This window comes from Macrosteles quadrilineatus, unplaced genomic scaffold (genome assembly GCF_028750875.1).
Source record: "Macrosteles quadrilineatus isolate MER2022 unplaced genomic scaffold, UCM_ALF_1.0 Scaffold_3__2_contigs__length_128488019, whole genome shotgun sequence".
Classification (NCBI taxonomy): domain Eukaryota; kingdom Metazoa; phylum Arthropoda; class Insecta; order Hemiptera; family Cicadellidae; genus Macrosteles; species Macrosteles quadrilineatus.
This window is the reverse complement of record NW_026542596.1, coordinates 74,405,017-74,428,250: the sequence shown is the minus strand read 5'-3', so window position 1 is coordinate 74,428,250 and position 23,234 is coordinate 74,405,017. Positions and strand designations below refer to the sequence as shown.

The window sequence follows — 23,234 nt, the reverse complement described above, 5'->3', positions numbered from 1 at the left end:
TGAAAATAGTTAACTGTTCTTAGTTGCCGCTATAGCAGCACTCTATAATCAATGGACATATCTGAATAGGTAAAACTTAATCGGGTTTTTGGCATTAGTCTAGCATCTGAATAAAAAAAACCTAGCAGACAGCTCTCAGCTGACTTATGTCAGCACAGCGATCGTTTCGTCGGCTGTTGTGTTGTGTTGTTGATGTGATGTTTTTGTTTATTGAATTGAAAATTGAAACCGAACCGAATCGTCCCTGAGAACTTCTATCAACAACACCGAACTCAATATTTTTATATCTTTTGTGTTACATCAAGGTTTTGATAATTTCTATCATATCGATGTTTGAGGTTTCTTCGTATTAGGCAAAAAAGAATAAAGATGCAATTCCGTTGTCACATTATACCAGCAAGCTAAAACTGGGTTTTGTTGCCATTGCCATTTAGTTGTGTTAAGCCTTACTTTTGGTGAAGTGCTGTCAAATAAGCCACAATGCAACATCTCATCTTATGATCTCGTGTTATTCAACGGGGAAACATTAGTAATACTTTCCTACTGTTCATACTATTGATTCAATTTACAACACATTGGGTTAAGTTGAACCAATCTGCTGAAACATGAAATGTTGGGTGCTAGTAATTCGTAGTTTTCGAAGTAGATTTTTCCTTTATATTGTCATATTCTTATGCATTTTGTATGTTTGTAGGGTATATCAAAACAAAAAATATGTTTCAATCAAATCAATGTTGTATAACTTTCCTTATTTAGATGGCTCAAATTTTTTCTTCAGGAGATCATTTGACAACTACAATCAATTTACGCCTGGTGCCTTCCTAAAACAAATGAAACCGTCAAATGAAAGCTTCTGTAGTTTTAGATTGGGTTTTCCTGATTATTTTGATCTCTCTGACAGTGAAATTAATTTTAGTCCAGAACTAGGAGAAAAGGGTTCCTATCGAGTAATTTTTAATGTACTGCAAGGAACATGGCCTAAAAATAATTCTACTAGTGTTACATACTGTTCACATTTAACACCAGAATTTTTGTACTATTTAGTAGAAATTGTTGTTAGATGGGAAGGACCAATTAGCATCGCTGCTTTTGTCCCTAGTTACGATGCATCCACAACTCTTTGCCTCTTGCAAAGATTATGTTTGTGTGTTCCTGAAATGTCAAAAGTGTCTTTACATTTTGTATTTCCTATAGAACATCCTCCTGATCATTTATCCTGCCACCCAACTTTATTTGTCCCTGAAGGGTGTTCAGTACCATCCATTGTTGCTAGTAGGAGTCTTAACACATTTAGAAACCAAGAAGAATTGATCTATCCAGTGAACGTTGCAAGGAATGTAGCTAGAACTAGAGCTCTAACAAAATTTGTTATCGTGTCTGACATTGAATTGATACCAAGCAGACATTTAGTATCACATTTTGTAAAAATGTTGTCAAGATTTCATTTGAAAAGTGATGGAAAAGTTCCATTAAAACATCTGGTTTATGTCGTACCAGTTTTTGAAGTTGAACATTTTATTTCCAACATTCCAGAAAAAAAGTCAGAATTGTTATACTTGTACTCTCAAAATAGGGCAATTTATTTTCATCGGTGGATATGTTTACACTGCCAAAGATTTCCTGGTCTTCAGAGGTGGATACACCACTCTAGCACTTCTACAGATAACTCAATTCAGGTTGGTTTTTGTCAATTAATTGTACTTACTCATTGAACTGAAAGCTTTTAGGCCTATTCACTCTTCAAGTGAAACTACTTAAACCTATCTATGTAACCTAGGTGTTTGGTCCCGAAATTTATTAAGTAGTCCTAACACTTTGTATCTGTGTGGTAAGAAATGCAGTGCAGTTATTAGGCCCTAATTGGCTAATGGTTGTAAAAAAATGATATGTTTTGGTTTAAATAATTCATAAGTTAATATCCTTACACATAAGTATACCTGCTCTCATACCAGAGTGGGTCCAAATGAAAAAAAATGAAAAATCCAGGGAGTAAATGTCCCCCCCCCCCCCCCCGCGGTCTACCAGGGGTGCTGGCCCTAGACGCTCTTACCTCGGATGGATTCTATCATAGCCCCAAGGTGCACGCATGATTGAATCCGGTCCTGCAAAGAATTAGACAATTCGGGGTTAAATAAAATCAAAGTTCATTTTTAAGATAATGATGGATTTATTTTTTTGCAACAAAATAAAATGTAGGTATTGAGTGTTCTTTTATATATATTTTTTTATTGATTGGTGGGATTTTTATGTTTCAGCCAATGTTGGTAGTCAAGAGAGAGTTCCCCTACCATCGATGGGAACCGATCTACATAGGAACCAATGAAGAACCCCTCTACAGTGAGCTGCTTAGTTGGGAAGGAAAACAAGACAAGATGATTCAGGTGGGCAAAACAAATAACAGTGACAATAAGAGATAAGACGAACAATTATGTGTGAAAAAAGGTTGTTTTATTTGATGGTCTTTCTTACCAGTACTTCATATTGTGAATCAAAAGCGCTACCCTACATGGACCGAAAGTTGTATTTAAAGGTTATACATTTGTGATTTCAATGTCCGTTGCAGTATTTAACCTTAAGTATGTCAGGCTAGATTGACAATATACCTCGTTTAACAAGGTAGCCTACAGTAGCTTAATCCTTTCACGAGACATTAAAAAATCACCACGTTGAAACCTTAGAAATAATTCATTCAGGAAACACCTTAAGAGTCCAGATATTTTCAATAAGGAGTTAGTGAAAGCAACAGGCCAGTTAAATTAGTGTCTCGAAATATAACATACTCTTTCACTGTATTTAACAATTTCATTTAGAAGGTTAGCTAATAGTTCAATATTCTAGTTAATTTATACGTAATCAAAGCTGGCTTGGCTTGCTTCTGGTCTGGGTGAAGGATCTCCACCCTCTGGTTCCCCAACGTTTCCAATTAAATGACCATTTATTAGGCTGCGGCCACACGGGCGTTTTTTCACGCAAGAATGCAGCGTGAAAAAACGCGAGAAATATGAGCAGCATTAAACGTAATGAGGTATGCCACACGCAGTGTGTTTTCCCGCAGTAGCGGGCGCCCATTTGTTTCAATGCTACTTTAATTTTTCGCGTGTTTTCACGCTGCGTTTGTGCGTGAAAGAAACGCCCGTGTGGCCGCAGCCTAAAGGTAGCAGAAGATAGTAGGCCTACGCCATTTTTCCATACGGCTAGGGTCTTATTTCCAGGCCCTAGCACAACAGTTGGACAACTCCATATTTCACCCAATTTGCAATAAATATACATATTCCCCCCCCCCCCCAATCCCTCATTTTATTTGCCCCTCGGGTTATTTCAGATGCATGAGATGTGTCTGCTCGGTTATCGCTTTGTGATCTTGGACGGTGCCTTTCTGGTCCATGCGCCAGGCATCAAACGCCATCCGGGCCCTCGGTCGGAGGTTCAGACGGCGCATCACTACAACAATATGCGCCATTATGAACAGATCATGAAGGCTGTCAGTGCCAGACTAGGCTCTAAGCAAGGCTGTAAAATCCACTAACAGTCGCTGTCATTCTCATCTCATCTTTGCAAGGTAGGCTTTTAAAACTGTTAAACATACTCCATTCTGAATAGCCAATGTTGGTTTTTTTAAGTTAAGGCATACCTTTTTTGTAGCCTTTGTTCATGTAGAAAATCTATGCTGTCCTTCAATATATTTCGCCATGGAGTGTGACATCTTCAGGGAGATTATTGCATAGGCCTATTCTTTTTACACTATATACACATAATATAATTCAGCAAGGTTATAGTGTGAAATCCTCAAAAAGGTGCGTAAGGTAATGGGTGCAGATACAGAAAACAAAAAGTAGTTAATACTCCCATGGCTCTCTTTAACCTACCTAAAAGTATCTAAAAGTGTATTGTTATATTTTTTTAGTTTATACAAGCTCATCCACTAAAAAAAACTTGAGACGTTCACAAAAGCAAAAGTAGGTTTGCAAAAGGTCACTATCTACCTAATAAATAATAAACATTACACTGTACATGTATATTTAAGTGAATCAGTCTTTTTAGCCCTATTGTCTATGACATTACACAATACTGGAAGAAAAAGACTATCCATTATGTTCCTGTTTATACATAATATTTTTTAATGTTTAGGAGGAATTACAAAACTTATTAGAAATATGATTGAATAATTTGTTAAAAAAAAACACCCGATCTTTGATAAGAACATCAAAGTTTTTTTACATTTTCTATTTTATATCTGATAACAAATTTTCCTCCACCACAGAAAGGGAAGTCTTATTTCAGATCAACTTTAACCTCTTTTAAGGAAATTTCTTCAATTACAGTTTTTAAATCTCAACTAAATTTAACAAAAGCATTACTCCGTTGCAGGTTAAACAATAGACAATTCTCTTTTGTTTTTGATAAATATTTAAGAAAATGTATTGGCAAAATACCCTCGCTACAGCAAACCTGCAGACTAAGTTACAGTATTTTCCATTTGCTTAGAATATTAGATTTTCGCTAAAATATAGAAACACTTAAACATATCACATAAATTTCTGTTTAAAAAACATTAGTTTTAATAAGTCCCTACTTAGGTTTGCTGCCATAAAGATGGTAATTATGTGTGTTTTTTTAGTAAAATGTTGATATCTTAGTATGTAGGTAGCATATAAATTTTTGAAAGTGAACGAAATATAGGCTATCCATAAAAAAGCAAACTACCAGAGTTTTTTATACTATATTCTTATTTGTATTTATTAAAACAAAACCCAACTAAACCATACATACTCTTATCACAGAATGTTCAGTTAACCAACTTTCATTTCCTTTATGTGATAAGTATGAATAAATAAATGTGTAGAAATGTTTATAATTATGTTCCTAGTATGTTTGTTGTGCGTTTCCGTCAATGCCAGTATGGATGATGGGTGACGGGCCGAGCTCATTAAAGTTAGACAGGAGTTACAAGTATGTCGGAGCTACAAAGTACAATTAGCTCTTCGTCATGCAACCTAACCCCGACAAGCCCTTCCTACTACACTTATGTTGTGAACCTAGTGGTGTGTGCCCAAAAGATTCTTCGAAATTCAAATTACTTTTTGTTAGTGCGCCTGGTTTTTCAGCGGAATTTAAATTTTGGAGTTCGCCGTTTGCTTATATAGGTCACAAGTTATGTTAGTTAGTATGTTAAAGAGTAGACTTAAAGCAAAAAATTTAAAACGTATTTAAACTAAATATATGCTCCATAAATTGATTATGATACATAAAAATAGTTGGCTATAAGCTTAATTAAAATTAATGCAAGGAATTTTATATTAGCATAGTGTTTTTGGTTTAGCAAGAGGATTAAAATTTTTTTTACTATAAGCCTTATAACAAAACTTGTTTTAAAATATCAATCCGAAATTTGAATTTATGGTCCCCCAAATATAACAATAAAATTGTCAGGCAATCTCAACTGGTTACAATCAACAATATGCTTCTTACTTAATACTTTAATATTTTTCGATAAAATGGTGACCATACAAAGTAGGTATTTTAAGCCAAGTATGAATGGAGATGAGTGTAGGACCAGCTGATAAGATGTCAAAAGACATATTTTCTTAAATAATTAATTAATAACACTGTTGCTTTTTAAATAAATAGTAAATTTAAATAGCTAATAAAAGTGAGCGTAAAACGTTACAGGAACTGACCACATTGAATAAACAATAACATTTTCAGACAACAATAAAATCAGCTGGTTTGTTTGTAGACAAGTAGGTTGATTTTTCACCACAGCTGATATACTGTAAAAAGTTTTGGTGTTTTGTGTGAATTTTAAAGACAGTAAAAAGAGTGAATATTTAAGCCATCCTAATGATAGATAATTGATAAAAAAAATATACTTTTAGGGTTATGCAATATTTTTTTTATTTTGAAATAATCTAAAATCTATTAAAAATAACCTTTAAAGAGGATAGATACTGTTGCATTGTTGGGGCAGACTGAAACTAACCTCCAGCGGTCATGTATTACTAAAGCTGCCATATCTCAGTTAATATTCGTCCAATCCAATAAGGTGTCAATAGATTTGTAATTAAATTGCTTAAAAAAAGTTATTCTTGTAAATTTGTTGTAAAATCAACGGTTTTTAAGTTATTAAAGAAACAAAGTTTTAAATGGCCACCATTTTGTTTTTTGAATATGAACATTTTTCCTATTTTTTTAGTAGCTTTGTCTAGTTATCATAAATGTTTGTGCAAAGTTTACATTTCCTAAGTTTAACTATTATAAAGGAAAAAAATAATAAGGGAAAATAGCAAAATGGCGGCTATGTGAGTAACTAAGGACTCCCGGACAATTTAAATATGATATTTAGTTATGACTCCTAGCCAGGAACAAAAAATATTGGTAGGGTGTTCTGAAACACCCTGTATGAGATCACATGTTATTGCGTATATATTGAATCCATTTTAAAATAAGGAGTCATATTATGAGGAGAGTGTACTGTATAGATAGGTAATATAATAACCCACTTTAAAAAATTTTGTTAGGATTTTAACTAAATATGTTGAGATCATCAGGTAAAGCGCTGTTCATAAAAATATTAGAATTCACACCAGTTTTGGATCATACCAGTACATTAATTCTTAATTATTGGGTAAAAAAAAAAATTCTGAAGGAGTAACATTTGTGTAGAATAATAATACAAGGAACAATGATTATTTAGATTTTCTCAAGAAGACAATTAGAAACTGTAAACAATATGTTTGTGCTAACTTTGTACAAAGTAGCCTGTATCAACACATTAAAAGCCTAACACTTTAAAAATAAAATGTCATATACATCTATACTCACTCAAAGAATAATTGGAATAGGCCTACTCTAAAGCTTGATTTAAACTGTATTACCACTAATTTCATCCATATATTATCTATGGATAATCGTAAAAAAACGCCTATTCTGATGTATTAAATCAAATTTTTATTGAACGTTCTGTGCAAACAAAGTATCTCATTTAAAAAAAGTGAAGCATTAATTTTATTTGTAAACCTCAGCCATTGAGGCTAAGCCAGGCTTCAGTGCGTAAGGCTATATTCAAGTATTGATTGCTGTAATAGGATCAACCCTTTAGCAACAAATTGAGTTAGGCACCTCTTTGAACTATTGGCATTCTTCAACTTCCGTCTCTTTTACTCTTTGGTTGTTTTAAACATTATCGCTACTGTTTGGTAAGTTCATAATGTTTTTATAAATTCTATTGATTTTTGCCATCTCGTACCCCCAAGCATATTTAGATGTGCAGAGTTGTTTTTGGTTTGATAACATGTTTTCCCAAATCAGTAAATATTCACATCTTTAAGTAAGCATGATTAGGATTTATCAGTGCAATTATTTCCCACTAGGTAAATTAAAACATAATATAATGGCTTAATTACCTGCAGTCTCCAGTTCAAAATAAGTTGGTTACTGTGACCTAGGTTTCAGCACAAAGTTGTGCTATCATCAGGCGTTCCAGCTCAAAATGGTCCAGTGGACGTCGTTTAGTTAAAACTACATACAGTTCACAAGACACAAACAAATGTGATGTGGAAAGCGAATAAGGACCTCTTGTCGGTAATTTTTGATTTTGAGTTGTATATATATTTTTGAATTCCTTATTAAATTCCTAATCACTGGTGCAAGTCCCATGCCTCTATGATTTTTTTTGTTAAAGTTATAGGACTTTGAAATTTTGTTATGAATTTTTATATCAAAAGAAAACTTATAATGTCCTCTTTGGAGGCAATATCAATTTTGGTCTTAACACATGGTAGTTTTCATTTAAATAATTGTTTTAGCGAAGCGTGTCGTAAAAATTACATTTCAGAAAAGGGACCTCTTGTCGGCCCTATGTTATTTCTCCATAAGATCAAAAAAGGTAGCTCTTGTCGGGGCCGCAAAATTTATGAGATATTTTGTTCTCTGTAAACTGAACTTTGTTGTAGATCTCTAAATGTCCACTAGAATGTTGAACAATTCTTTTTTTGGACTAAAGTCTGTTTATAAAGTGAATATTAGATAGGACCTCTTGTCGTTATGGCGAAATAACATTGAACGGCAAGAGGTACCTTTTCTCAGACCGTGCAGAGGGTAACAAAATGATTTATTCAGTGCAGTTATTTAAACCTTTTACATCTTTAATTCCATATTTTAACCAATACTGTCCTGTTCTATGTTAAATGAGGTATAACAAACGATAAAAAACCAAATTTCGATATTTTCGACATTAATTACTTATATTGGACATACTGAAAATTTTACAATGCCGACAAGAGGTCCCTTTTTTGCTTTTCACATAACAAATATACATTTACCGAACAATACCGTATTTACAAAAGAAGGACGGAAATATTTTATTACAGTGCAAAAGTTTAGGGCACCAAAATACAATGTAAATAAATAGAACGGATACAACGGCTAAAGTGCCTAAATTTTCTTGAAACCTAAATGAGGGCCAGGTTTGAAAATGTGTAAACATTACATGTTTAGTTCATGCTAATCAAAGTTTATGGAATACTCCTTGCTCAACTGGTTGTTCTTAAAAATCCCCAATTTAGAATTAGACATGAACTCAGATATTAGGTGTTATAAGTTGAATTAAAAATGAGTTAAGTTACCTATCATTAATAAAATAACACCTTAAACTGTCAGGTATCTTCAATGAGTTTTCTAGTGTGACAAATGTTCTTAAAAAGTAACAAAAAAGTAACATATTATGAAAAATTGATCTGGAAAAATAACTTTAGTGCTAAACTATCAAATTTTATAGATATTCAAATTTTATATTTATCATAAATTTTATATACAGGGTGACCGTTAAGTCTTAGGACGACTTTATAACTTTTAAACGACAAACGATATCACAACCACATTTGGTATACCGTTACTGGAAATTGTAAGCTACTTTTCTGTGTACATGGTGGTCGGATATCACCTTTGGGGGACGGCCCGTCGGGGGTCAGAAGAAAATCTTTTATGACAGCCTATGTTGAGTTGTACATCATTTTAAAGGTCTACTTCAACTAAAAACAATGCCGCAAACCGCACTTCAAAAGGTTGATCCTGCGCAAAATGGCAGATGTTCAAAGATTTTCAAAATTAGCCAATTTCTTTAAATTAAAACACTTTTTTAAATCTTTAAACAACTATCATTTTTTAACGGATGGTCCTTTTGAAGTACGGTTTGCGGCATTGTATTCTACAAATAATTACCTTTAATTTGATGTGCATATCAACCTATGCTTCCACTCAAGATTTACTTCCGACTCCTTGTGGGCCGTCGCCCTGAAGAGTTATTTGGATCACTGAATGTGAAGTTATGGGGATCATTTTAAAGGGAATTTTAAGCAAAGAAGAATGCCGCAAACCGTACTTCAACAGGACCATCCGTTAAAAAAAGACAGCTATTTAAAGATTTAAAAAAGTGTTTTAATTTAAAGAAATTGGCTAATTTTGAAAATCTTTGAACATCTGCCATTTTGCGCAGGATCAACCTTTTGAAGTGCGGTTTGCGGCATTGTTTTCAGTTGAAGTAGACCTTTAAATTGATGTACAACTCAACATAGGCTGTCATTAAAGATTTTCTTCTGACCCCCGACGGGCCGTCCCCCAAAGGTGATATCCGACCACCATGTACACAGAAAAGTAGCTTACAATTTCCAGTAACGGTATACCAAATGTGGTTGTGATATCGTTTGTCGTTTAAAAGTTATAAAGTCGTCCTAAGACTTAACGGTCACCCTGTATATTTAGTTATACATTTATTTAGAGAATTAAGTTCTGGACAAAGGAAATATTTAAAACATTATTCATTCGTTAAGAGTTAGTATGTGCAATAGCTTAGAAAAAATGAGCTGAGATTAAATTAAATTTGAATGACATTTAGTTTAGAACTAATTTACTGGTACCGTACCACAGAAAACATACTACTATAACCCAGAATGCCAACCGCGTGGTAAAAAGCATTAAGTGTTTTGAGAGAGCTTTGCCTGTCAATTGTAGGCAGCGCCACCAGCGTTGCCATGCACTCAGCATAGCAACGCTGGTGGCGCTGCCTACGATTGACAGGCAAAGCTCTCTCAAAACACTTAATGCTTTTTACCACGCAGTTGGCATTCTGGGTTGTAGTAGTATGTTTTCTGTGACCGTACATAGTTAGCTTAATTTTGGCTACATAGTTAATCAAAACGATTTGCCAGACTGAAAGTTAAAATTTACTGGTTCCAAATGTATGATTTCAACACTCAAGCAAATAACTCAATCAAACATTAGTTGAAACTCCATGATCTTAATGCCAGTTCTTGTTTCCATAATTGAATATATTTATAAGATCTAAAAGCTTTAAATTGACTCATTTGTTTGTAAAATTCAGTAAAAGTGAAAATTCATAATACCCCATAATATATGTTTATATGCTGGGAAAATATATGGAATTTATTTTGTCTTTTTAGTGTTTCATAACAGGACTTTTTTAAGCAATACACAAAAATTCATCTTTATGGTTAAAAGAGTTATACATTTTCTATAATTGAGTAAAAACAAAAGTGTGTTTTTTATATATTTCCAAAGTGCACAGTTTATACAGATCAAATTAATTTTAATTTCTTTTGAAGGAAAATGTCTTTAGTTACACAATAGTTTCTCTTATATTTTACCTTTCAACACAATAATGCATTTGAATTTTTATTTAATTGAAAATTTTGAGTAGATGGTGAACTTTTTAACAGGAAAGACAATACAATGTATTGAGATTATGTCAAGATTAAAAAAAGCTTTGACAGGTATAAAAAGCTTTACGAGTGTCATTGAGATTAAGGTAATTGTTAGATTAGTTTTATTTATTTCATAAATGCATTATTTGTTTCAAATAATGAATAAAACTTGTTGAGCGTTTTGCAAGCTTTATGAATAGCATTTCAGACTTTCATTGAGATTGACAGATGGAATCATCAGAACTATAAATTCCAGTTAATTTAAATCACATCGCCCCAGAAAAAATATTGAAATGCCTCCGAACCGGACAAGTTTTGGGGAGGGTAGGTGTTCGGTGTTGCCCATGTACCCCAGTGTTATACCGGACAGTGTCGCCAGTTCTGCGCACCTCCGGTCACAAACTATCTCTCCTCCGATACCTGGGTATATCCCCTCCACCTCCTCACACATACGCCCCAGCTGTCCGCACACACAGGTTATTGTACAGGTGGGTACGATCTGTTAACGGTTGTTATTGACATTTTTACTACGGGTTGTTTATGATGTTACAATAATCTATAGGGAAATCATGTCAATAATGCACAGTTTTGCAGGTCCAAGGGTTGCTTGTGCACAGAGAACTAAGGTATAGAAGAATCTTGCTTTTGGGATGATCGTATGTTTTTTTATATTGTGCCAAGTAAGGAAGTGTCCATGCGAAGAGCACTTTGCGGAAATTCCTATCGGACAGGCCAGAGGGTCTTGCTCCACTGTGGGCGATTTAGTATACGAAGGGGTCGGGGTGTTGAACATTGTTATAGATAGCTACTAGTGCTAGAATCCACTTACGTGCACCTTCGAATGTTTCCTCTGTACCTTTACTTCACTGTGCTGTAAATTAATGTGTCCGACAAGCTCCTTTTGTGGCCTAGCTAGCTAGTTCTAATTTGACGTCGCTGTTTACTTCATCCTCACTATTCCAGCCAGTTCCCACCTTAATGTAGGGAAATAGTCTTGTCATAGCAACACGATATGGTGTGAAATGGACGCTCGCCTCAAATATGAATTACTTTGTGACTAGACTAATATGGTTTAAGGCATCATTATGTGTTAACTCAAAATTATGGAAGGTAAAGAGGTTTGGATCACACTGATTTTGGTAATGTTCTTTAAATCCAATATCAGGAGAGGTAAATGAATCAATATTGCTTCCTTCCAATGAAGTTGTCAGTGTTATTTTTCAAAAAAGAATAGAGAAGCTGTTTGTAGCTTGATAAAATATAAAAAAGTTGAAGCTTGAAAAATTATAAAAAATATTCTAAAGCAAATGTTTAGTCTAATATGTTATGTTACAGATCTCGAGGAATAGACGTTCTCACAATTACTCCAAGCGCAAAAGAGAAAAAATGTTCATCGGGCGAGTATACGACAAAAAGAAGAGCAAACAAGCCACCAACACAAACACATACAACGAGCAAGTGAAGAAAAGAGGACGAAGCAGAAGTCGGAGCCTGTCTGATGAAGAAACTGAAGAGGATATGAGTATTGATAAAAGTGATAAGAACTCCGCAAATTTTAAAAAGTCGAAAAACTCAAGAGGATACGACTCTGCCGATGAGTTAGAGAGAGATAGTGACCATGAAGATTACGTCAAAACTAAGAAATCCTCGGGAAAGGAAGGAGGGGATAAAACATTCATGGAAAGGATAAACGAAAAAGTTAAGAAGTTAAAAAGAGACAACACAACCAAAGAACCGAAGGAACCCAAATTGAATGGAGCTCCTGTAGAGAGTAAACAGACTGTTTATTCAATCCCTACAGATGTTGAGAAAGGGATGAAGAAAGGAAAGACCAGTAAAGTAGAGGGACAAAGAGTAATAGGATATGGGAAGGATAAGTTTGAGTCGATAGAATTAGACAGTGGAGATGAGAAGAGGAAAGGAGGAGACGGAGGAACGAAGAGTGTTGCAGTCCAAGCTACGCCTTACCCTCCCTTCCGTCTGAGAGTCTTGCCTCATCCCGACTGGCAGGTCAGTAAGCAGTGTTTAGTGTCTTTGACTATTGATACAGCTATTAAATAAGGAGGATAGCAGCTAGATAGGACTAGGATAGCAGAAAGGCTCCTGGCTGGATTTCTACTAAAATATTCCCTTAAAAGAGTCAGATTTATTTCCTATATAAATGAACATTAATTTTAATGAGTGCTTAGGTTTGCTGCTACAGTGTGTTTACAGGGGTTATTGAGGTGTGTTTTTTTATTGAAATGTCGATAGCTTTGTATGAAATGAATAAAGTAGCTGTCATATGTTTGTTGTTCTTTAATATTTATTTAGTTATTATGAAGATCATCTGGAGATTGTTTTTGTATTGTATTTACAAATAATTCAGTTGGTAACATTTTATTCCTAAGATAAAAATTGTTAATCAATATAAAACTTCTTTATTTGACATGGTGGCAGCGGTTTAGTTTTTTTTAAAAATGCCAAAAAACAATAGATTATCAATCAGAGGAAACAAATCAAATCAATCATCAGAGACAAATAATGTTCTAGAACCAAGACAGCAGCAAAATAGGACTACATCAGTCATGTTTCAACCTCCTGAACCTTTTGATTCCAAATATCCACAATTATGGGAAAAGTGGTTCAAGCGATTTGAAAGGTATAAAATTGCATCAGGACTGGACAATGAACCTCAAGTAAAACAAGTAAGCTGCTTGATTTACTGTATGGGGCCTGATTCTGAGGATATCTTATCAACAGCACACCTCTCAGAAGATGACAAAGCCTCATATGAATCGGTAACAGAAGCCTTTGACAACATATTTACTGGCAAAAGAAATGTCATATACGAACGAGCAAAGTTTAATTCAAGATCACAACAACCAGATGAATTATTTGATACATTTCTGGCAGACATAAGCTCAATGGCCGAACACTGTTCATTCAAGAACCTTAAAGCAGAACTAATACGTGATAGAATTGTAGTGGGTATAACTGATAAACGTTTATCGGCCCAATTACAAGAAGATTCAAATCTTACATTGGAAAAAGCAGTTCAAAAGTGCAAACAAAAAGAGTCTATCCGCAAACAAGCAGCTGAACTAGAAATGATATGCCAAGGAAAACATGCAGAAGTTGACCGAATCAAATCAGACCAAAAACAAAGTGCAAGATTTAACAAAACCCATGATTTAAAGACAGCTAGGAAAGAATGTTGTTGGAACTGTGGAGGTCCAATGCACCCCAGGCACTTATGCCCTGCTAAAGATTTAGCATGCCATTACTGCCAAAAAATCGGTCACTTTGCCAAACATTGCAGAAGCAGATTATTAGAGACTAAAACAACGGACAACACGAAGAGACTCAACGAAATAAGACGTTTGGACAAGCCTGACAACACTGAAGCTTCAGTAGCATATTTAGGACCTGTGAATGCTTCATGCTATGACTCCAGTTCTTGGTATGTAGAAATATTTATCAATAACCAGTTAGTTAAAGCGAAACTTGATTCAGGCGCAGAAGTTACAGCCATTCCTTCAAATGTAATTCATGCAAAACTTATGAAATCTGACCGTATACTTAGGAATGCTGATCAGAGGGAACTAGATGTAAGAGGTATGTTTATAGCAGACATAGCTTACGATGGGAAAATGGTAAAAGAAAAGGTGTATGTTGTTGCAGGATTAAATGAACCTTTACTTGGAATTCCTGCGATTAAATCTTTAAATCTCATAACCCTCAGAAAACCTGATACTGCAGGACTTAACTCAATTACCTTAGACTCTGTATTAACTAGCCACCCTGAGCTTTTCATTGGTCTGGGTAGCATTCCAGGAGAATATAAGATTGAATTGAACGAAAACGCTCAACCGCACTCGGTTCGAGCTCCAAGAAACATATCAATTCCTTTACGTTCAAAAGTGGAGACAGAATTGAACAGAATGTTGGACAAGTCAACATCAAGAAGCCCTTTCAGACATTATACAGACCGTCAATGAATCAATATCTTTAACTAAGTATGATGTAAATGCTGAAGCTATTGTTATAGCCAATTCATCAGCATATGGATTGGGTGCAATGTTACTTCAGGTTGAAGATAAATCTCCCAAAGTAGTGATGTTTGCTTCAAGGACCTTACAGGACTGTGAAAGACGATATGCCCAGATAGAAAAGGAAGCTCTTGCATGTGCATGGGCCGCAGAAAAGTTTTCTAAGTTTTTAGTCGGAAAAAAATTTAGAATCCTAACAGACCACAAACCATTAGTTTCGCTCCTTGGAAGCAAAGACCTAGACACAATACCAGCTAGGATTCAGAGATTCAAAATGCGATTGATGAAATTTGACTACTCCATCGAACACATTCCCGGAAAAGAAATGTTTACAGCAGACACATTAAGCCGAGCGCCGATCCCAGATTCTACAGATGAGTTCACAAAAGAGGTAGAGGCACACATTAAGGTAATATCTTTAAACTTTCCAGCAACACAGTCAAGATTGGAACAAATAAAGAATGCCCAGATCCTGTGTGAAGAATGTCAGATGTTGGTGAAATACACAGAAAATGGATGGCCTAAATATAAGAAGGATGTGCCAGAGAGTATGAGAAAGTGGTATACCTTTAAAGACGACCTATCTATAATAGAAGACTTGATATGTTATAAAGAAAGAATTATTATCCCATTTGAACTTAGAAAAGATATCATTAATAAACTGCACGATGGTCATTTCGGGTCTACACGCACAGTCCTCCGAGCGAAACAATCTGTGTTTTGGCCAGGAATTACAACAGAGATACATAACTTGATTGAAAATTGTGACACTTGTGCTAAACACCAAAACCAAAAGTCAGAAAAAATGATTCAATCAGACACTCCTGACTATCCATGGCAAAGAATAGCAGTTGATTACTTTGACTTTGTGAAAGGCAAATACTTGGCTGTTGTGGACTATTATTCACGGTACTTGGAAATGATAAATGTGTCTACAATGACTGTAGATGAACTAATCAAGAAGATGAAAGCCTGTTTTGCTCGACATGGGATCCCTGAAATCGTAATTTCTGATTCTGGCTCACAGTTTACAAGCTCAGAATGGAGAGCTTTTGCAGCCGATTTTGGGTTTAAAACTATTTGTTGTAGTCCCTTACACCATCAGGCAAACGGTGAAGCTGAAAGAGCAGTCCAAACGCTTAAAAAGATGCTTACAAAGAACAAAGACCCCACTCTTGCATTACTGGAGTACAGGTCAACACCAGGTCCATCAGGGTACAGCCCTTCGGAATTGTTGATGGGAAGAAGACTAAGAACCCGACTACCGTCATTGACGAAAGATCTCAAGCCTAAAATGGTAGATCACAAGACATTTAGAGAATTGGACAAACTATATAGAGCAACTCAAGCAGATTACTTCAATAAACGGCATGGAGTGAGAGATGAAAAGCAATTCACTATTGGATGCAACGTGTATATTCCTGATAGGAGAGAAGATGGGAAGATAGTTAATAAAGTAGCTCCAAGATCATACACAGTTAAGACAAACGAAGGCATGTTACGTCGCAACGGGGTAATGCTAAGACAACTACAACACAAAACATCTGATGACCCTGGAACTGAGCCTAATTGTTTTTCCTCATTTGGTAGACAAATAAATCCACCAAGAAGAACATGTCTTTAAAAAAGGGAAGAGAAGATGTCATATGTTTGTTGTTCTTTAATATTTATTTAGTTATTATGAAGATCATCTGGAGATTGTTTTTGTATTGTATTTACAAATAATTCAGTTGGTAACATTTTATTCCTAAGATAAAAATTGTTAATCAATATAAAACTTCTTTATTTGACAGTAGCCAAATTAGATTAAAATATATCCATAAACAAGCAAACTAAAACAGTTTATTATATTATATCTCTGTATCCGTTAGGCATACAACAAGGCTCCAATATACAAAATTATTTCTGTTTTGCTCTACAAAATAGTTTGGAAAGAATTTAAGAAATTTTGTGTTTTTAGGGTAAAAAATGGGAATAACCAATTTTTACCAAAAAAAAACCTCAGAAACCCCTGTTCCCATAGTCTGATCATGCTGGTTTGCGAACTCGTTTGAATAAAATAAACATAGGTTAATATGTTTGTACTAAATTTCATCAAAATCGGATCATTTTTGCTCGATTTATCACACTATCACATATATATATATATATGAATTTGAACGGAGGGTGTTTTTGGCCTCTGGGGACCTCAAAACAAAAAAGCAAATCGGTCCCGGGTCCAGGTCTTACCATGTGATCTACGGTAATAGCTTGTTCCCTATACGGAAATTTGCTAACATAGTAATTTACACCAGCAAACTCGGTCGGTAGCTCAATTTAACAAATTTTTATATATTAAAACAGATTCTAACCTAACACGGGAATGGAATGCCTGTGTCCTTAAAAGTGATGCAAAATTGGTTATTATGTGTTCTATGCATGTATACAAGTCAGTATAAAAACATAGTTTTAATTTTTTTTATGTGTTTATTTTAAATACCGTATATTTTAATCAGTGGGGTAGCCATACATTTTCAAGAGCAGGAATGCTACCCATGGTTGCTGAAGGGTTGCTTACCAATGTAGGCTAAACGCAGAGTGGCCTTTTCCACTTGTTCTCACCATACTACAACACTGATTGTTATTAATTAATCTTGAAGATCTATTGCAAAATCATATGAAAAATGTTTTAAATGACAAACATTTTTGCTATCTCACACTCTGATATGTATGGATATCTCAAAAGCTACACTCTTTAATGATTGACTGGTTAAGTGCTTAGTAGTGCTTGTTTTCCAATGTAAATATTGATGATTTAATGCTGAGATAGATCACACTTGGCAACATTTATTGTTATTTATTGTCGGTGTAATAAAATCATGCTTTAGAACAACAGTCAAAATTATACCAAGATAAAACTAGGGTTAGACTGTTACCTCGGAAAGTAACTGTTTGAGGCCTTTTGGAAAGCAACTTCAGATGATGAGAAACAACATTTGAAATACAATTAATTTACTATATAAATTTTACAACTTCATCTTACTTTATTTCATTGATTAAATCATTATAGGCTACACTTGTGCGCTTATGGTATTTTTTACAAGCTTCAAAATTCTGTCCTCATTAAAATCAATTGTCTGAAAAAAAGTATTCAGTAAGAATATAATTTTGATCAACAGCTGGTGTAGCCTCACAAATTGACGGACTGACATTTGACTAAGTAAAATCTTAATAAAGCTAGCAAATGAACAAGTTTTGCTCAAAAATTAGATCATATTTTCAAAATGGTCCGCTTGTATCAATGACTTTTGATCAAACAATCAACTAAGTTCATTCTAAAAAAATCAGGCATTAATTCATTTTTATGTTTCTAAGTACATGAAACAATCATATATTCATTATACTAGTTGGAAAATTGTAATCCATTGGTCTACTAGGAAAAGAATCTGCTTGTTTTGCCTTATATCTGAAAAAAAAAAAAAAAAAAATACACCAGTAGAACCTCAAACAGGCACTTGGAGTTCCTGAAGAGCCAATATTATTATCATACAATTATCATTCTATTGTTACAAGGAGGGGTTTTTTGCAAAGCGAGTAGTAAGGCTATGATGGGGAATATAAAAAAGACAGCTCTATGGATAATATAGAGTGATCATCAAACAGAATATTTTAACGTGAAACAGCGTTTGGATCAGAATTACCTCTTAAATAAATCTAACATCTATTTTATTCACTCTGTACAGAATGGAACAAAACAAAATGGAAACCAAAATCTTAATATTTTTAGTGGAATTTCAAGAGTTTGTTTGTGGAATGAGATGTTCACAGGACATAAAATCATTATTAGGTTGGTAGGTAATAACTATGTATACACCATCAACAATGAAATATTTTGCTCCAATTTAAGTTTAGATTAATTTTGTCAACTAGGGTATTTGAGATCTAAAACGACTTAAGCACTAATCTCTTGTAGTAGGCTAGTATAATATCTGTAACTATTATAACAATAAAAAAAAAACCATGGTGATTAAGTCTTACTTAAATTTGTATTAATCATGGACTTAATGTACAGATTAATTAAGACATTTGCATTTCTTTGCCATTATGGCTCTCTAGTTGGGACCTTCTTCTTCCCGTTGAAGTTGTGCTTCACTTTTCCCCTGAATTAACCTACCTGATTTTGATTCGTTGGAAAAGACATCGTATTGGGTAAGTGTCTTTTCAAAACAGCTTGATAGAAAAGAACAAGAATATCGCAACTTGAATAGCTTCAATAGTCAAAGAAGAATCGACAATTTGAAGATTTTTGAAGAACAACTTGAAGTTTTCTGTCTCAAAGAGTGACAAAAAGTGAGAATGCTCTAGTGAAAAATTGTGCCTCTAAAGACACAGCTAAGAAATCATCATTTAAGGACTAACTTTTTAAACCTCATAGAGTGTCTATAAGGAGAATTCTATAAAGGAATACTTGCACCTCTGAAGAGCCAGCTAAGAAACCACAATTTAAGAACTAACCTTTTAAAACTCAAAAAGCGACTTAAAAGAGAATCCTCTCAAGGAATACTTGTATCTTTGAAGAAACAACAAAGAAATCATCATTTAAGAACTAACTTTTTAAACCTCAAAGAGTGACTAAGAGAAGAATCCTATAAAGAAACACTTACACCCCTGAAGAGCCAGCTAAGAAATCATAATTTAAGAATTAACTTTTTTAACCTCAAAGATTGACTAAAAGGAGAATCCTATAAAGGAATACTGCTTGCACCTCTGAAGAGACAGACCCTTAGAAATATATTATGTAAGACCTGCAATCAAAAATTGTCAATTTATAAATATAACTCATGAAATGTATAGTTTTTTTTTTTTTTTTTTTTTGTAATTTAATAGGAAATTAAAGCAATTAATTATATTTACTCTTTGGTTGAGTAAATGATGGATTCAGTTTGTCGATTGTATGTGCATATACTTGGGTAAATCAAAGATGATTAGTAAAATTACAACAAAAACTACCTTACCTTAAGGGCTTTCAAAATTTGTGAGGTTTTCTCAGTCAAGATAAAGTCAAGATGGTGTACATGTACAAAACTGCAATAGACTTTGTTCTGTTTTGGTAGTTTGTAATTGATTTCATATCAATTATTGATCAGGCAGATAATTTTTGTGTGGTTTGGAACTTAAACATTACATTTGTTTTTTGAGAACAATATGGGGCATCAAGTTTAAAGTTTGATTACAATGAATAAGCTAAAACCCCGTATACTAAAGTCTCTTTACGGTAAAAGGAATTTTCCACTAAATGTTTACGAAGCCTCTGCGAACTTTGGTGAATATTTACTCACAAAACGTGAATTATTTAACTGAGGGTTTCCAGTTTCAAGCTGAACACTTGAATGTGTTCGTCTTGAGATTTATTAAATATTTTCACTTCACTACAACTTCTTGGTTTTAAAATTTTGCTTGTTAAATATTCAAAGTAGCTAGTCATAAGAAACTGTTTATCTAATTTAAATTCATACAAAACATACCAGGCAAATCCGATCCTAACCTACTACGTAAAATTGTGAATTGATGAAAAAGTAAAGATAAGATTTAACTTAACAGTAAGTGACCTGTTTGAATTATAGTGTTGTCTGTACAGGAGTCGGAGACCACTCTACTGAAGTTGGTGAGGTTAGTGCTGTGTCAATGTGGTCTGACGTGTATCATACTGACCTGGGCGTTCATCGGAGCTTTGGTGTTCCGTCTGACAGAAGCACCCAGAGAATACTCACAGGTAACAGCTGTGTTTTGTAGGTGTTAAAGTTTCCGTCTTTGCAATTTTCACAGATATGGTTTATCATTCCAAATTCCTATTGCAACCCATGTATTTAACACTGAAGTAGGAATTGTATTCCAATGTTAAGTTTGTAGCCAGTTTTAGGTAAAAATTAACTCAGTTGATTCAGTCCCTAATACAGTGTGATGATGTCAATATTAATGATTCTTGATGGTATACACCAACTTTTTAAGCAATCCAAATTGAAAAAGATCAATTTTTTAAGCTAGAGTTGTCCCTTGATTAACCCTAGATGGGTATCCCACGTAAATTTGACGTATGGTGAGTTATTTTTGGGTTGTAGTGTGTTTCTTTGTGTCCTTGCTAGTTGGTTTCTTGGAACGCATTCGTCAAACTTAAGTGTCAATACCCTTTGTGTAGAGTAAAATGGCCAGGAGTACATCAAATTTACGTATTGATACCCTTAGCTTGCGTATTGTATGACGATACGTTTCTAGGGTTAACCAAGGCAGAGGTAATGTAGACTGTGTGCCTCAAATTATCAAAATACCAAGATATGCACAGACTTTAAAGAATAAGATAATAACATGACCAACAACCAGTGGTGTTAAAATGCTATGTTGCACTAAAGTGTTAATTTACCATAAAGTGATACTAGGATAAAAAATTTTTTCTGTATCGTTGCCAACAAGATGAATGCACTGAGCATTAAAACACCATACGATGTTTAATATGGTCTAACTAATCCAGTCAAGATCATAACCTTCTTCCCCCCTACTCCCCCTTCATCATCTATTTCGGCTATGCCGCTCTGCCATTGGACGGTCACCTACGACTCCCGTCCCTCTTTCTACCTGCCACCATTATTTTGTCCAATAGCATCAGTTGATTGTTCACGCTTAATCACTACAACACAATCACCAACAGTCAATCACAATCTTCAAGTGGTTTATTGCTTGCTATGTGTCGCTGACACATCATACAAGCACTGTTCAGTGTTTTAATAACCATAACACTATTTATTCCTAAACGACATGGTATATTAGGTGAGGTCAATACTTCAGTATGATAATTTTTTGTTGGGCATCACTCACCTTATTGAAATCACGAGAACGCAGTCCTTGTCATGTCGCAATCATACACAGTTCATTGCACATAAAAATATACAAAAATAAAAATAAAATTAAAACTAAATTTAAATTATCAGACAATAGTTCTCAACACCGACGTTTCGCCGCACCAAAATCAACGTGCGGCGTTTTCAAAGTTATTTCTCTTCTCACGCAATCGTTGAGAGCGCCTAACCACGACTGACATATCACGACGGGTCAGTCGTGGTTAGGCGCTCACAACTATTGTGTGAGAAGAGAAATAACTTTGAAAACGCCGCACGTTGATTTTGGTGCGGCGAAACGTCGGTGTTGAGAACTTTTGTCTGATATTTTAAATTTTGTTTTAATTTTATTTTAATTTTTGTATATTTTTATGTGCAATGAACTGTGTATGATTGTGACATGACAAGGACTGCGTTCTCGTGATTTCAATAAGGTGAGTGATACCCAACAAAAAATTATCATAACACTATTTATTGAAGGAAATCCCACAAAAATTACAAGTCAGGAACTGTAATTGGTAAAAGAAAAATGACATCCTTATAACACTTTAATTGTACCCGATTGTACAGCTCCCACATAGCTGCCTGGCTAATACTTGCAAACTATGAATCCACTTTTCTTTTGTAAATTTCAAAACAGATAAAAAAATTATACATTATTATATTTATAGCGAAGTATATTTTGGTTTTTAGGTGCAAGAGATGAACCGCCGTCAGACAGAGCTAGTGGTTGGCTTAGCAACAGACCTTCGGCAGGTAAACACTTGATTTGAAGACATTAAGTAGTCCATTTAGCCTTGTCAAGATTAATGAAGTGGTGCATTTAATGGGACCAATTTCCTACTTGAGATTAATTGGTATATTTCGCTCTTAAGATTTGATACAACAAGAGGCTCTGCAAAAAACATTACAAAGCAAAGTTAAAACAATATCTGTGCTAAAATATTAAAGTGTCTGAATATTTTAGTTCTTCAAAAGATATTGAACTAAGCTTCATGTGGACAATTTTTCAGCTTCTAGCTTCCGTTTTCGTTTATAAAATCGGTTAGTTCTCCCTCAGACAAATTGGTCTTTCCAACATAATTTTTGTAAACTTTCCAAAAACATTTTATGTTGACACAACAAGAGATACACCTACTGTTTGAACGGATAAATTGTACAGATGAAGATGTTAAAAAATTAACTGTTTGAGAGATACTGTGATCCTCTTTGCTCAATTATTGTGCCCTCCTTGATCCTTTACACCAGACTCAGGTGTACCATGATATATTTAAGAATAAGTATGTGTGCCGGCTGAGTACAGCATTATTATTCCTCCAGCAAGTTTTTTACTGACAAAGGCCTGTATATTCGTTGTTCATCACCTCCTTACTCAAGTGCCATATTTGACAGGTAGTGCCAGAAGAGCCAGTGTGGCGCACCACTATAGAACACTACGCCACACACCACGAGTCTCTCATATTGTCAGCTGTAGCGTCAGGATATCCACAGAGAGGAACCATCTGGACATACAGCGGTTGTCTGTTGTTTGTTACCTCCTTACTCAAGTGCCATGTTTGACAGGTAGTGCCAGAAGAGCCAGTGTGGCGCACCACTATAGAACACTACGCCACACA

At 34.6% G+C, this 23,234-nt stretch overlaps 1 protein-coding gene across 3 annotated transcripts; it reads left to right on the top strand.

Moving 5' to 3' along the window:
• Positions 1-246: 246 nt before the first annotated feature.
• On the top strand, positions 247-23,234 carry LOC128988552 (beta-1,4-glucuronyltransferase 1-like). 3 transcript variants are annotated; one of them, XM_054409937.1, is made up of 5 exons: positions 3,431-3,559; positions 12,054-12,728; positions 20,367-20,501; positions 22,312-22,374; positions 23,011-23,234. In XM_054409937.1, the coding sequence occupies exons 2-5, from the start codon at positions 12,105-12,107 to the stop codon at positions 23,176-23,178; spliced, it is 990 nt and encodes a 329-aa protein (XP_054265912.1). In that variant the 5' UTR covers positions 3,431-3,559; positions 12,054-12,104; the 3' UTR covers positions 23,179-23,234. The 3 variants fall into 3 exon arrangements, with proteins under 3 accessions (XP_054265911.1, XP_054265912.1, XP_054265914.1); XM_054409939.1 differs by lacking the exon at positions 3,431-3,559 and adding an exon at positions 7,117-7,196; XM_054409936.1 differs by lacking the exons at positions 20,367-20,501; positions 22,312-22,374; positions 23,011-23,234 and adding exons at positions 247-1,676; positions 2,256-2,381 and having other exon boundaries at positions 3,323-3,559; positions 12,054-12,156.